This window comes from Columba livia, chromosome 9, assembly GCF_036013475.1.
Source record: "Columba livia isolate bColLiv1 breed racing homer chromosome 9, bColLiv1.pat.W.v2, whole genome shotgun sequence".
Taxonomy (NCBI): Eukaryota; Metazoa; Chordata; class Aves; order Columbiformes; family Columbidae; genus Columba; species Columba livia.
The window spans coordinates 4,290,906-4,307,437 of NC_088610.1; the positions used below are offsets into that span (position 1 = coordinate 4,290,906).

At 41.5% G+C, this 16,532-nt stretch overlaps 1 protein-coding gene across 4 annotated transcripts in view; it reads left to right on the forward strand.

The window, feature by feature from the left end:
- The window catches only part of LOC102096100 (multiple epidermal growth factor-like domains protein 6), a 198,433-nt gene that overhangs the window by 128,133 nt on the left and 53,768 nt on the right, over positions 1 to 16,532 (forward strand). For all 4 annotated transcript variants that reach the window (XR_010474611.1, XM_065073496.1, XM_065073494.1 and 1 more), the window contains 5 exons: positions 211 to 333; positions 6,822 to 6,947; positions 10,801 to 10,923; positions 13,654 to 13,776; positions 16,350 to 16,487. Coding sequence is in view for 3 of the 4 variants with exons in the window: in XM_065073496.1 (XP_064929568.1) it covers positions 211 to 333; positions 6,822 to 6,947; positions 10,801 to 10,923; positions 13,654 to 13,776; positions 16,350 to 16,487 (633 nt within the window). In the remaining variant the exon portion in view is untranslated. The remainder of the gene's footprint in view (positions 1 to 210; positions 334 to 6,821; positions 6,948 to 10,800; positions 10,924 to 13,653; positions 13,777 to 16,349; positions 16,488 to 16,532) is intronic.

Sequence of the window (16,532 nt, forward strand, 5' to 3'; positions counted from 1 at the left end):
GGCTACAGAGGCGGTGCTCGCGGGAACTTTGTAAAACACCGTAAAATTTCCATTTTCTTTGCTCTGTTTAGAGTGCAGAAGTGAAGTAAACAAAAAACCCAGTCCGAGCGCAATGGTTGCATAATGTATGAGCTACATGCCGTCCAGGAGAACCAGGGTTATGTCTTTGAGGCTGTTTTGTAATTCTCATTGCCTGGTTTCTTCCTGCAGACGTGGACGAGTGCGCGGTGGTGAACGGCGGCTGCCAGCACGGCTGCGTCAACACGCACGGCTCCTTCCACTGCCAGTGCCGGCCGGGATACCGGCTCCACGCCGACGGACGCACCTGCATCGGTAAATAAACCTTAACAAGCACTTCACATGCTTCAAGACGTGTTTTTTATCTGCTAAACCTGCCTTTGCGTAAGTGCAAAGGTTCGTAGACCTCCCCAGTCTGTTTAGGCTGATCCACGAAGGATACCATTATCCATTCTAGTTTGAGCAGCTTGTGAGGATTTAGGTATTCCCAAAACAGTGGTGTCCTGTGTTTCTGTGATGCAATCTTGTGAAAATTTCTTTTGTTTTTCAACAGCCAGCAAAGAAATAGGGGGTCTTTATTTCCAAAGAAAATGTTTTTCTGATTCTGATCATGTTTCCTCCGTGTCACATTCCCCTGCATGTTCCAGCTGTGCCCTGGGCTTTGCTGCCTTCTGTTACTATTCCTCTTTCTTTGTCTTTTTGCCTGTTTTTGCTGAAGAGCTATGAGGAGTGGATAGTGAAATCTGTGTGACAAAATGCTGTTCTTCCACCCGAGCAGTCCCAAAGAGCAGCTGGAGTCTTCAGTGATGGAGACAAAATAAAAGCTTGTGGTTTCCACCCTGAAGTTGGATTTAACTTGACAGTAGGCGACCATTTCCATCGGACTGCCCAGATTGGGACCCCAGAGGCTCTCCCAGGTGGTGGCTTGAGCAGATGTAGGAGGATATTGTTAACGGGGTTGAGGGGATCAGATGATGAAGTAAAATCTCTGCAACTGTGCTACAGTGAGCTGAGCAGAAAATCTTCTTGGGAGGAGCAAGAGCAGAGGCCAAATTTGTGTATGACTAAGATATACTTGAGAATATGGTGCTATGGGCTCATAGCTAGAGTGGGAGCTCTAAAGGGCTAATGAAATATTTAACTATGCGCTCAGAGGTCTTCTCTGGTTTTCAGAGAATGCATGAAGGGATGCGGCTCTACCCTTCATCTCTTCAGTTTCTGCTGTATGTTGAATTTTTTAGGTAAAACAGTAATGCAGAATTGCCTGCCTGGGTCTCTTTTACATTTTAGTTATTAGGCAAAGCGATAAATACGGGTGGGCTGGGCTGAAAACACTCCTGCAGGGCGTATTACGTGACTGTTTAGTTTGTGCTAATCCTTTTAGCTCATGCAGGAGGTGTGTGTGAAGCTGGGAGTGTTGAGCACTTTTCCTGTGATTCTGCTCATGCTGTGAACTGGTAATCAGGGTGCTATGGATTTGCGAAAGCTCCTCATTCCCACAGCACAGGACTGCAGCCCTATGCCCTTTGATCCGCTCCTTTATCTATGTTGATCTTTAACTGGTTGCAACACTCCTGTACGTCAGGAATACATCGAGACTCCACTGCAGTCCTGTTTGTAACATCTCCGTTACAACTGGTACCAAACTTCCCTTGCTCATCCAGCAAAGCCTGTGCTGTATCCCTCTGTGGCACACAAGAAGAAAAAAGAAACAACACATAAAAAGCCAATAACAAAATAAGCTACAAACCAAACTCTTTGCCTTTCTTTAAATTAGTTTTGAAGCTCCCATATTGACAATCTTCAGTTTTTGAATGCTTGTTTGTGGATGTGTGTCCCTTTCTGCTGGTATTAAATGCAGAGCTAGTTATGTGACTCAAGACCTGGTTCTGTGCTTGTGGAAGACTTTAGCGGGTCTGCCATTAAAAATGAATCCTGTGTTTCTCTGGTTGGACTCTGAGCTCTGAAACAGGACACACAGAGTTAACTCTGCGTCTTGCTAAAAATAATAATGATAAAATAAAATATATTCTCCTTGTGCTGGATTTAGATCAGTACAAAGGTCAAGTAGTAGAATTCTGCAAAAAGGATTAAAATGTTCTGTAATTTGGGAAGAAGAAAGGACGTCATTTGTTTAACTTTTTAAGACTGATTTTAGGTAATATGAGAAGAACAGTCAAGTTCAGTCAGACCACATCTGCAGAATAAGTTCACTCACAGTTTGGTCATTGTCTCAGTTCTTGCACAAAGTCCCTTGGTTGTGCTTAACATCAGCCAAATATGTCATCAGTCATTTCTGGTATTATCACAGCAATAAATTTACTGATGCAACTAAAACACAAGATGTACCAGTGCTCAAGCTGTGGGAATAATATTTTTTATTTAAAGGACTTACTCTTTAAGGTTTGTTTGGTTTACCACATGCATAGACTTTCAGCGTTTTGGTAATTAACGGCAATTAAAATTATGGTGAAGCCTCAACCGTTTCTTGATTCGCTTAGTTGGAGAAGGAATGGTTAAGGAAACACTGCTGTGAGAGAAAAAAAAATAATGCGAAAGAAGAATGGTTCATATTTAGCAAGAAATACTAATGCTTTCTGTGAACTAAAAGAAAAGAGAGAAATCCATGTATATCTCATCAGATCTGACCAGGAAAGACCAAGAAGTGAAAGATGTGATGTTTGAGTCATGTTGCTCTCTCTTAATAGTCTCATTTTCAGCTGTGGTGGAGAGAGAATTTTATACGAAAAAGAACTAAAGTGGCTTTTGGGGGGAAAGAGTGAGAGAACTGAGTGATAAGCACAAAAACTAGCTATTACTGCAATTAAATCAGTTTACCTGTGTAATATGTAAAAACATCTGTGGATATAGAATAGTAAAGTTTTCTTATGGCACAAATAATGAAGAACCTCAGTTTGGAGTTGTTTCAGCTATGAACAGTATCAGAAAGCAAGTTTTCATTTCACAAATGTAAGTATTCACAAGAAGTTATTAAACATACTCAATACCATGTTCAGTTCTGTTTGCAGTATCTCAGAAACTATTGAGGAGAAACAGAAATTAATCCTAAGATGAGAGACAGGGGTAAGTTTCAGAGAGAACTCTTATCATGGTAATGGATATACACAATACCGAGCGAAGGATATTGGGTTCTGTTTCAGCTGTTTAGACAAGACAACAAAATAAATGGATATAATAAGCTCTCATGCATTGAAACACAAGACAGTAGCTAATTGATGAGGACGGAGAGAAGCATTTCATATAAACCAGTAATCTAGGAGTACCTCACATTGGGATTTGGGCACGAACTGCTTGCATTGACTGGTGGGAATGGAGTGTTTGCCTCTTCTGCTGCACTGGTTTGTATGTGCAGATTTGAGCACTCATCCAATCAAGAAATAAACCAAATAATGCACACCTCTTTTGACCTCGTGCAGCTAAACAGAACATCCAGTGTTTCAAGCGGGGCTTGCATTAGCAATCATATTTCTTCTGTGGGTACTCCAGAGAATCTAGCGATCTCTCCCACATACTAAGAACAAAAAGGGACTATGTTCTGGAAATGAGCTGTTTACGGAAGGTAATTACCTCAGCTGCAGAAATAAGAAACAAGTACCCCTTTCTATAGGCTTTTCAGATGAACCCAGTCTGGATTTCTGTTATATTCATTCTTTCCCCATCATCTTTTTCTTTTTGGCAACCTTAAGTTTCTGGGAACAAAAGTGCCAAAATCACTTGAGGGGAAGCAGATTTTGCAGCCTGAATGGCTTGGAAGTCTCCCATACATAAAGAAGTGGATCTGTCTTCTTATGAGGTATTCAGACCATGTTTGAAGAGTCAAAAACCTGGGATAAGCTACTTGCTGGTGTGATTGCATGGAAGATGAGTGAACTTCTGTCACAAGCTCGTTCCAAGCAAGCCCGGTCCCCCTACCATGTCGTCACAGGGTGTTTGGGATCCTGACTTATGGCTGGTGGTGCATCCCTCTACCACTAGTACAAGCCTCAAAATACATAGTTTGAAGCAACATATTTGTTGCTTGTCATCCCTCCTACTCTCATTAGAAACTTCTATTCATCCTTTAAGGCAACCAGCCTAGTTCAGTGAGATAGTGATGTGAAAGCATGTGAAAGTAAAATGCCTTCTTCTTCAGTCCTTTGATGGTCTCTGATACTTTGTGCCATGCCAGAATGCCATCTTTTTCAATGTTTTTTTTTTTTCCTTAGCTTTTTGGTCCCACAAATTTTACTTGGTATTGGATTCATTTTTATATGTATGTGCCAGGCTGAGCATTCAATACAAATTAGGTAATTTGAATAACCAAAGGTGACGCTGTCCAATTTTTTTGTTGTGTTTTTAATGTCTTGGTTATGTTAATGTAATGAATCTAAATTAATTAAAGATTAACCAACTGATGTCTGGAAAGCAGAAACTGAGACAGAAAACATGTTTATTGAAGCATTGGACTGTGGTTTTGGATTGATGTAAATTCATTGTCTTCACTGGAATTTATTCTTGTTTGAACTCCTGGAAGTGAAAGCAGAGCACAGTCTTTAGAGCCTGATTGGTGCCTGGTGCCAGCTGTTGTCTTTGATGTTTGCCTTATGCAGAAAAGCTGTTGAAATGAGGTTTTTGTGGAGACTTTCACACACTAAGGCTCCTAATAGAGAAAGTAACAAAGAAAATATCTCTACAAATCTATAATCTGTGTTTTTCCACATAAGTCAAAGCACAGTATGTCTGAAGTTTCTTGTTATTGGTAAGGCTGGATATCAGGTGATGGAAGAGACTGCATGTTCTAACCCCATGGTTGCAATGTATACCTTCAACTACGGCTTGATACTGAGGGTTTTTTTTGTACAAATATGACCATTATTATAAAAAGTAATGGGTTGAGAAAAGTATATTGCTCAACAATTGGCAGATCTATCCTGCATGATGGCTCCTGCTGCCATCTTCCTTCCTGTGATGCTGCCTCCTGGGCTCAGCATCGCCGGGCATTATCCCCAGTGCCGGTCCAGACCTTTGTGTCTGTCAGTACTCAGCAGCAGGGCTGCTTTTCTCCCAAATTTCACAAATAAAAATATGAAAGAGCCATATTTCTGCCGTGTGCTCAGATATCCAGCCACAAGCCCCTTTACGAGAGGGGGAATTAGACTCATGACGTGCCAAGTCTCTCCCTTTTTCTGATCAAAGACATGTTGCCAACATCTGGCAGCACAATTTGTCCTGTTTCTTCCATGGTGGCTCTTCTTGTTCAGTCTGGCACCTTCTCACGTAGCTTGTGACAAACCTGGAGCACCCCCTTGGTCCCCAAACACCACTGGAGCCCCATACCCCCCTGGGCTGTTTGGCCCTGCCAGTGCAAGTTCTTGACACAGGACTTCACACCTGAACCCTTCTGGCTTCTAAACCTCCAAAATTCTCAGCACGACAGGTTGCTGCTTATCTCCCCTTACATCCAAATTGGCTTATGCCCAGAAAAGGAGGGAGAAAATGACACTTTTAGAAACTGAGTTGTATACTCTGTCACTTGGAGCCGATTTAAGGAGTCTTCCATTTTCTGAAATATTTTCATCTTATTTGAATATTCTTGCTGAAAAACAGGTCTTTGGATACAAATGTGCAGCAGGCAGGAAGCTTTGAGTCTGCTGTCTCCCGTGTAAAAATCAAGTTACATCACTAACGGGGTGGGAGGTTTGCAGACACAGGTGGAGGTCAGAAGCCAGGGTCAGGTCCAGAGTCTCCTGGCTACTGCTGTGTATACATCTGTGATAAAGTAAAAATTAGCTTGCTTTTTTTTTGTCTTTTTAACACATACTTGACAGCATAAACTAAGTATTTGCTAATTGGTAGCATAGGGTGAAATGTTTTCTACAGCAGCTTTGGGGGCTAATGTTTTCCTAATCTCTATTACAGATAGATGAATTAATATTAATATTCCTAAACTAAATATCAAGGCTCTTTGCTGACTTCATTGGGTCCAGAGTCTCATACCTTTCATGAAGGACCAAATAGTCTTCCCAGCTACTCATGGAGAACATAATACATCCCTGCTGTTAAAATATATATATATATAGATGTAGCCATGCACACATTCATGCTTACATACGTACAGCACAATAACAGGTTCAAACCTTCTCTCTTATTTTTATATGCAGTGTGCGAATAGGTGTGGGTGTGTGTTAATGTATTTTGGCAGGAGGAGAAATGTTTCTCCAGAGGCTGGGGCTATATGTTGAACAAAAAAGAATATTAATTTGCTTGAGTCAAAGCAACATTATCTTTAGAGACGTACCAGAGAGCCTCTTGTTCTTTGTGGTTTACTGTGTAAGTCTGTCCTGTGTAGCTTGTGATTCCTGTCATTTGCAGCTTCCTATACATGATGGTGAGGAAATCAGCCTGAAGGACAATTTTTTAATCAATGATAGCAAGGACAGGAAAAAAAAACAACAGTGAGGAAGTGCCTGTGGGGCTGCTTGGTTTTCCCTCCTTACCTCAGTGAAATCTCAAGTGCTTTGCTTCCATCAGATCAAAGGATGGCTGTACTTCAGTCAGCATTACAGCTCTTAGATCTCACCTGCCTCTTGCTGAAATCAGGAGCTTTTGCCAACATGGGACAGTGTGTCAAACAAGCACCATGAATGCAAAGGGGAGCGATCACGCAGGGGATGGAGACAGGTGTATTTGTGAAAGCTGTTCGGTGAGGTTTGCCTATTCTTATTGTCATTTGTGTATTTAAAACGGGAAATAGGTTTACTGAGTTGTTGACATACATTCTTTCAATGCTTTCTTACCTCCAGCCATCAATTCCTGCAGTGTTAACAACGGGGGCTGCGAGCAGGAGTGCGTTCAGCTCGGTGAGGACAGGTACAAGTGCCAGTGCCAGCCGGGCTACCAGCTGAAGAGGGATGCCAAGTCCTGTGAAGGTCAGTCCTGCGCTACCTACAATTTAAAAGACTCCAGGATGGTGCTTCAGGTCACTATATTCCGTCATATTTCATCCTGCTTGCCGAAAGCAGCTTTGGGAATTGCTTATTAACCAGATTAAAATGGCACAGTTTTAAGGTGTGAAGTTCACTTTGATTCACAACTTTGAACACGATTTTGAGCTCATAGACTGCTGGCTGTGCATTGCACACTGACAATGATGACACAAGTTATGAACTTAATCGCAGTTTAATTGTAACATTTTATTAGTAGTCCGTTGTATATAGACTTGGCCTGTATACCATATTTTACTCTACATAAAGGCTTTTCTTTATCTGCTTTTGGCTTATGTTGCTCCTAATCACACTCTGATTCATTCATCCTTTCCTTCAGGTTTCTGAGTAGATGCTCTCACAAGCAGAACAGAAATATTACCTTTGGGTTTGGTTGTTATTTTTTTTTCTCTCGTATATGTCAACATATTCATCAGTTTTTAAGGCAACACCCCCCCTTCCCCTACACAAGCACACACACATGCTACTCTTGAATATGCCAGAGAGAGATAGGGCCAAATTTTTGGATTTATTGCGCTAAAATTCCTGTCACTAAAACCGTTTCCATATGGCTCCTCTTCTGCTCGGAGATTTTATATGCTGTGTAGAAAGTGTAAGTAAATCCTGCTGTTCAGCTTCCTTCCAGCTCATGCTGAGTGCAGAGAGCACTTGGCCTTTGGTTTTGGCCTCCCTGAGTCCTGCCCTCGCCTCTCCTCTGTCTCGCATGGGGTGGCTGTGTTTTGTCCCTAAATTGTCAAAAAGAGTCAAAAAAGGGGAGTGTTAATGGGGAGAGAGCATCAAAGATCTTGCTTTGCTGTTTTCCAGGCCCTTTCCAAACCTCTTGCTGTTCCTTCGCTGCCTTTGGCACTCGAGATGTCCTTGGCCAAGCCAGCTGGGTCTGGGGACCTTTGCATCAAACATTTAGGTGTTTTTTATGGTGCTATGGTGAGACAGAGGTTGGATCGGCAGGGCCTGAGTGTGGCCATGCCCAGTTGGGTGGGAATTGTCCCTTGGGCCATCATGAAGCAATCAGACCTTCATGTACCACTTCATGCTCAGCTCAGCAGCAAAACGAACAGGCTTGGTCCACTAATTGATGAGGTTTTGCCACTGCCCAGGCAGCTGTGGCCATTCACACTCCCTCACGTCATGGGGCTGATGAGGGTCAGTCACCTGCCGAAGGCAGCAGTTCATCACCAGCCAGTAATTACCAAGCAGCGGAGAAGGGACAAGGTCAGCTTTGTCTGCGGGTGAGACCTTATCTGGAATTTGCGTGTATGTCTGGTTACCTGTGTCCAAGGTAGTGTAAATCAAAAGATAATAGCAAACCCTGCCATGAGGACAGCTGTGGTCAGGGGAAGGAGAATCTATCTCGTGAGGGGAGCTCAGCTGGCAAAATGAAGAAGAATGAGTAGGATGCTTTTCTCTCCTAAATACCTTAGTGAATAAATATCTGAGAGAAAAGTGCTAGTTAAGCCAATGGACAAGATTTTTACAGGAACAAACAGACATAAAGTGGTCATGAATACTATATAGTCTCTCCAGTGTGGAGTCATGGTTGCTGTGAGCAAGAAAATTGACTTGATATGGCCCTATTCTCTTTCTTTGTGCAGACAGGACTGGAGAACTGGATCCTGTTCTCACCAACCTTGCAGTGAAGGTCTGGAAGGTCCACAGCACATTCAGAGCCCATATTCACACTTCACCAAGGATGTCACTGCTGTCCCAGAGCAATGCATCACGTTGGCTTTTTCAGATGAGGTTCCTGGATGTCCTGGGACATCTAGGAAATGAAACACTTCCAGTAAATTTTTTTGCTATAGGGTTTAACAGCTTGGAATAGAGCTTCATAGGATGGAGTCAGTTATCCTCTACTGTTGTTAAGTCAAACATTAAGAGCCAAAAATGTAGTACGAACACCAATGAGTTATTTTTAGGTTTTCCTGAAAGCTGCCTATAACAGGAAGGAACAGATATATCAGTGGAAAACAAGTCAATTGGTGGTTGCCTTATCTCCTGAAGATCTTTCCTTTACAAACTTCTATCTTAGGACTTCCAAGGCTGCTATCTTTATTCAAATTACTATGTTTTACTAACATCTACCCTATAATTTGTTGTTTGCTTATTGTCTTGTCACAGAGTATTACCAGTTTTATTCTGTGCTACAATCATTCTCAAATTAAAGCTTTAGATGCTCTGAAAACCTTTATAATATGGAGGTTTAACAGATGCTGTTTGATAGTGATTTAATTTATCCAAATTAAAAAAAGAATCAGCAAATAACTCAGTATTTCATATCGGCAAGGCATGAGGTCTTGCTTGAAGCTAAATCCTTTGTAGACCAGAAACTGTTGAACTGCAGAGCCAAGTTGTCAGCCTTGAAAGTGTCACGTAGGATGAAGTGCTGCTGTCCCTTGGAAACCTATTTGCAACCTATCGTGCTGAAAGTCCAACGGAAAATTTCAGTTCTACATCCTTAACAGTGATTTTATTTATTTATTAATACTGTCAGGTCAAACCCTCAGCCTGCAGCCTTGAATACTTACATTCTTGAGATGCCGGGAGGTGAAACGAGGGAATTTGAAGGTGTTCTGGGGCAATGTCCTCTGCTGAAAGGTGGCAGAAAATGCCTCTGGCTACACAGAAAAGTGAAAATTGGAGGAAAGAAAAAAAGATACACCCACCACCCCATATTTTAAAGTATTTATATAGAATAGAGGTTACTGAAACCCTGACTCCACTGTCATTGCTGGTGAACTGATGGTGACTTTTGTCCTGCCCTGGTAGAAGTTGACTTGTACAGAGCTTGCAGTCAAATGTCTCAAATCAGGCAATAATTAGTAAAATGCAAAAACTGAATCAGAGCTTTAATTGAAAGGAAAGAGGCCTAAATTTCAAAAAGCATTATTTGAAATTAAGCAGAACTCTAGAGGACACATTTATAAAGGCATCCTCCAAATTTGCCCATTCAATTTCTTTCACCAGCATGTTAGTGTATCTAGTAGTCCACAATGAAACCTAACCCTTGAGCAGAATATAATATCTCTGGCTCTTAACCCAAATCAGACATGTTTGAACATTCCCAATGGGTCTATTTTTTGTGTGTGCAAAACCTTTATTTGGGCAAATGCATCAGTATTCTTCCAGCAGGTATGTGTTCTGCAAATAAACCCATTAAACACAGTGAAATCTTTGAGGTAAAGACTTCTGCTGATATTTTATGAATATTGTTTCTGAGTACTTGCCTCTTGGAGTGGCTTATCCTTGAAACGGTATGTTATTGTTCAAAAAAAACAAAATAAATACTGATGTACAACATGAATGTCATATGTTTTCAGACTGAAAACAGTCTTTTAGGGCTCTTTAGCATTCATTTCCTCTAGAGACTTTTAAATAGACATTGTTCCACGGTGAACTCCACCATTGTATGTGTTTATGGGTTCACACATATTGGAGTGCTAATTGCTATTGTTTAGAGCAGCTCTTGAAATCTGCTTAATTGCAGTAAAATTAGAACAAAATGTGCTTTTCTTGTCCTGCTTCCAAGGTGTAACACAAGCTCAGTCTCCTGCTGTTTAAAGCCTTGTTTCTGCTCTATGAAGAATTCTTCCAGTAAGAGAGACAAAGTGTACAGAAAAACAACGTCTTAACTATACACCAAATTCTGTCAATTTTATTTTTCGGTCTAATCTCTTACAGCTACACTAATCTTCATTGTTAGTTGTAACAATGGCAGGTAAGACACTTTTCAGACAAAAATGTGACCTTTAAGTTGACAGCGTGCTCTAATTGGTTTCAGTGATAGACCCCTGCACAAGCGGGAATGGAGGATGCTCACAAATCTGTCAAAATGAGAGAGGAATTGCAAAATGCGAGTGTCATCCGGGGCATTATCTTTCTGCAGACAAAAAGTCCTGTTTAGGTAAGAAACTATGGACTATTTATTGGGGAGAAAAGTATTGATCAGCGCTCTGGCTTACTGGATGGAAAGGAATACATTATACAGATATATGTATGCATTCTGAAACAGCAGTTCTCTCAGTGATATTTATGTCAGTCGAGAGCCTTGAAGGACCATTTTAGGAATTAAAATGACTCTGTGATCTCTTAAATCATGCTTTCTAGCACATGGATTTGTAGATGCTGTAGTGTTATTCTTGTAAGGTCCCTTTAAAATAATGTCCCAGATACAGCTCCTGGAAAATTGGTTCAAGTAACACTCTGAACCAGGTCACTGAAAACCTATTTAGAATTCAAAGGGCTTTTTAGCTGGAGAACTGTTTCCATATTAATGGAGAAACTACTGTGAAGGAAGAAATCATGAAGTGTAAGATTTCCAAAGAGAGGAGCTTAAAAAGTTGGATTCCAAAGTCCTGTATTTAGTCTGGGATTTTCAAAAAGATCTAAAGCATTTCTTAGCTGAAGTGCAGGGGAATTAGAGACCAAAGTACCTGCTTTTCTCTTTCAATATGATGCTTGGAAGCTAGATAGTTTATCAGTTTCATGAAGTAAAAAACTCTTGTGGTCTTTGCAGTGCACAGATTTTTAACAGCCTTGTCAGGATCAGGGTACGTATTCAGACACTAATTTTAAACTCTTCCTTTTGAAAACTTGGCCAAAATTTTGCCAATACTTAAATTGTTGTCTTATGTACAGAGGGTGCTGAATGCTTTGCAAATTACTTACTTCCTACCCTAAGTATTCTACTTCTGTGAGTAGCATTCCCTTCTCTGCCTGGGATTACTCATGAGTAAGGTTACTGAAAAATCAAAATAGCTTCAAGTAGCGTACACACTTCACTTATGATAAAGAAATGGAAACAGCAAGGGGTTTAATACGAAGGTCAGCACGTCACTCATTTTATCTCAGATACTTGTTGACAATTCTGTTAATTTATGTATAAACTGAAGCACTAGGTTACTTGCAGTGTTCTATATTGGAACAAATTTTCTTTCCAAGCTCGTGGCAACAGTCTTTTGAATCATTGTGTTGTGTCTTACCCTGGGAATACAATTACTGGTTTTTACTCCTAGAAATTATTCAGTGTCTTTTGCAAAATTCAAACTCATGTTTGGCTCTTTGGAAACCGATCTGTTAGGAGACGGAGGGCAACTGAAGTGTCACACTTTAGCTATTTGCTGTATTTACAAGATACGGAAAAACACATCCAGGATGGTGGCTGTGGTTCAGTTTTGCAACTTTCTGTTTTTCTATTTGAAAAAGCAGAAAAAGGGAAGAGAACATTTACAGCGTTGGCCAACACACTCGCAGAATGACAATGAATGATGGGAAAAGGAGAAATAACCCATTTTATTCTAAACAGCGGCTACTCTCATTGCTGCTTCAGAGAAGCTGTCACGTATCCTGAAATTTTCATGAGTCGCTGTGTGGTGGTTACGCTGCCCGGGGCCTCTTTTTGCAAGTCGGCTGATTGTATTTGTAGAGCTACTTGTGTTCGAGTGCAGGGGCCATGAGTACACCACCGGGTACAGCACATACGAAGGAAAAAAGAACTGTTAGAAAGTGGTTTGCTCTGGTAAAAGATGAGGAGCTGCACAACAGGCTGTTCTCTCCTGTGTGCGAGACACTGACCCAGGATCGGTGCAATAAATAATCTGTGTTTTGCAAGCGAAATGCCAGAACAAGAGAAGGAGCAGGAGGTGGGTTGGGGGGGTGCCATGTGCACGATAACGCTGTTTTTTGCACAGAGGTTGGTGTTTTCTGCAGCTGTGCTCCATCACAGCAGTATTTAGTACAAGTTTTTGCTTTGCGTTTTATTTTTTTTTCTCAATAATTATCCCTTAAAAGTATTTTTATGCTCCACTGAGACTTTAGGAAGATGCGTGCCTTTGGTGGCATTTAACTTTAAAGCGAGCCTATTGAGTGTAAAGCTGAGGAACAGGTTGCTTGACAGATGACTCGGTGAAGAACACTCTCCCCACCTACAGTTCTTGACCTCTTTTCTTTTCTTACTGGTGGGGTGAAAATCCTCTGGTAGAGTCGATGCCTCCCTGCTGGACTTCTTGTGGAAGGAGCTGCAGGATTCAGGGATGTGACAGAGAAGATCTGCCTCCAACCTACCTGCTGAGACCCAGCCACCACTCAATACAAATTATTTGACATTCAGGAAATAATCAGATATTTCCCTCTCCATTAATTTAAATGTCATGGCTGTGAGGACCTAGGGGATAATTTTAGGGTACAAGGAGATAGGACCTTTTTCTGAGGTGTTCGTGTGGCTTCTTTTACTATTGGTCTTGTTCTAGGAATAATAAACAAGCTACTTTGGCTGATACTGTAAATATAATGTCTGATGTTGAACATACTGATGGTGAAAGGTTCAGTCTTTAGAAAAATAATATTATTTTGGAGAATAATGTTGTGAGTTCAGTGTTCACAGAATCAGAATCACAGAATCGACTGGGTTGGAAAAGACCTCAGAGATCATCAAGTCCAACCCTTGGTCCAACTTCAGTCCATTTACTAGATCAAGGCACTATTTGCATTCACCAGATGCTGTCGTTTGTAGACTAATATCAGGATGCTCTTTCCAGAGGATGTTTGGAAATACGCCCGTGTGTGTGTAGAGCAGTATTTTTGTTTTAATTTCAATATCCAAATGGATGTATGTGCCTTTCTCTCTGCTTTGTAGACATTGATGAGTGTGCAGAAGGGAGCGCCAGGTGTGCTCATCGTTGTGTGAACACTCCAGGATCCTTCACCTGTGTCTGTAATCCTGGCTTCGAGCTGGGGGCTGATGGAAAGCAGTGCTACCGTAAGTGACACTTGTACAGCTCCGCATTTCAGGCTATTTTATCTACAAACTGCTATGCTCCATTTTTAACTCGGTTGGATTAGCACTCCCAGCAAAAGAAATGTATGCAAAAGCTCAAGCTTAACGCTATTTTCTTCATCTTCTCCTACTGCTGGTTTTGCAAGTCGATACATTCCTGAGCCTGTGTTCACAGACCTTAATTACTGCATTTCAAAGATCAAATAGCCCTGTTGGTTTATCTTCAGAGTTTCGTCAGTTCTATTGCAGAGCTACCAAAATGTATTGCCGTTCTATGAAATGCACTCATTCCTGCCCGCTCCTCCCAGTTTTCTTATATTCTGGATCTGACGCAAGAGAAAACCAATATGATGTTCTGCTCTTGTCTTTGTCCAGGTTTATTTATGTTTCTCCTGAAATTATTGACACTCTTAAGCAGACTCTTTAAAAAAACAAAAAGAGGGCAAAATTGGGGACGAAAAGAAAAAATTGAACAACTAAAATTTCCCATATTAAAATGATGTGGAGCCCTGTTGTCTTCCATCATGTAGTTACCTCTTACCAGTGTTTTGGTGTTTTTTTAATCAGCACTGCTTTTATTGAGAAGGAGACTGACTCCCAGTGCCGTTAGTTGATAGGTGATCCCTGGGTTGTCCTTGAGGGCAAATTCAGATTAATAAAGGATGTGATGTGGAAGAGTTGGTGTTGTTATGGACCTAACATAAGCTCACTGGAATGCAGACAAAAGCATGGCCTGTTTTAGCAAAGAGGTGGGCAAAGATCATTCCATCTAATAACACTGTGCAAGAACTTCCAGCAGAATTTCCTCAGGAAAATATGCTGCACGCCAGAGGATGAATGCTTGCTTTAAGAATGCATGTGTAAGAAATACTTAATAAGGATGAAATTCCGTTTCAAAGCATTAACATACATTAAAAACAAAAACCAATTATGTGGGAGACATCCTGGAGAATTATTTCATAGGTGATGGGGAACTGTGAGTGGTGCAATGCTGGAGAAAACGCAATTAATGTATAGATATGAAATGATCTGTTATGGGGGTAAAAAAGTGGTTTAGACCACTTAGATTTCATTTTGATTTTCTGGTTATATCTCTTCTTGATGTTCAGCAAATCTCAGGGGATGGTGCTTCTCTGTGCCTTGTGCACAATATTACAGAGCAAACAATAAAAATAAAAACATTCTGCATATATTTATGATCAGGATTATCCCAGTGTTTGAGCAATTTACAATCTTTGTTTATTCTTTCATTTCCCCAGTGGCATGGGGAAAAGCTGTTATCCCAGTTTTACTGATGAAGAACTGAGACAAAGCAAATGATAAAGATAGTGCATAAAGCCAGATTCTGCATTTGATCACTGAGTTTTCTAAATCCCAGCTTAACAGACAGGGCAGGAGAGTAAATTTCTTCTCCCTGGTGCAAATAATCATGCCATGCATGAGATGTAGCCCTCACTATATGGTCTTCTGATTTATACTCTCTTCCAGTTTGTCGGCACGCAGATTGTGCCCTGGGGACACAAAAAGGGATCAGAATCACTGACACAAAAGTGCCCGTGAGCCGTGGCAGTGGGGAAGCGCCGTCCTTCTGTACCAGATGTGATGGGCTCTGCGCAGCCGGGTGTTTCTGGAAGTCTGGTGACTCCGTTACGGAGAGTGTTTCTCACTTTTCCTACATAATATGGGAAACTAGTTTCTCTCTAAATAACTCTTGTAACAAGACAATCTGGCTAATTTTTCAAGTGAAGCTTGATAACTGAATTTATGTTTTCTTCTCATCCTAAAGAAATCATTTACTGAAGTACCTTGGTGGAAATGAGGTTGACAGATGTTCGCTTTCCTCTAGGAGGGTTTCCACTGGACCTGGTCAACAGTTGCGAGGACTGTCCATCACAACCGAGGGTGGGGGGCTCTGGCAGGGTAAAGAGGGCTGACGACAGCATCGTGCCAGCACCCTGTCTTAATTGTAGGGGGACAGAGTCTCAGCAGAGGATCTGCCATGTGCCCCCTTGAAGGATATTCTCAGGTTAAAACCTGTATATTGTTTTGCTTTCTGGTTAGTTGTCAGGCTTAGCAACAGGACTCTGCTATGAAAATTTTAAGGCATTTGTGTTTGGTGCATGTTTCAGGACCCAACTCTTTCCCATTTGCATAGAAAACTAAAAGCATAAGCTCTCTGGGTTGAGCTGAACGACTTGGGTTCCTCAGATGGTTCCATTCCTCCTCTGGGGCAAGAGTAGAACTCGGTGTTGTGTTCAAACAAAGCGTAAAACTCAGGAAACCTGTGAACACTGCCGTAGCAGGCAGACTGCTGAAACAGTGAACCCGCTTCACCTTTCCAAAGTCAAGAGCATCCACTGTTGTGACACAAAGAGACAAATATCTGGAGTTTGGTGACTACAAGACGTGCTCTTCTCGGGTGTGTGTGGGAGTGCAGTTTATGTTTCCTGCTACAGCAGTCAGCTTACGGATGCGTTTTTACAGAAGGCTTATTCTCTGGTGACTCTCCCCCTGCGCTTGCATTTTAACATCCTTTTGATTTATTTCTCCACAAGGCATCGAAATGGAAATTGTTGATAGCTGCCAGGACAACAACGGCGGCTGTTCTCATCACTGTGAGCACACGACTGCGGGGCCACGCTGCTCCTGCGACGATGGCTATCGGCTCGATTTTGATGGCAAAACGTGCGCAGGTAATCCACAGCGAATGCTACATCTCAGCGGGAGCAGGTGGGACA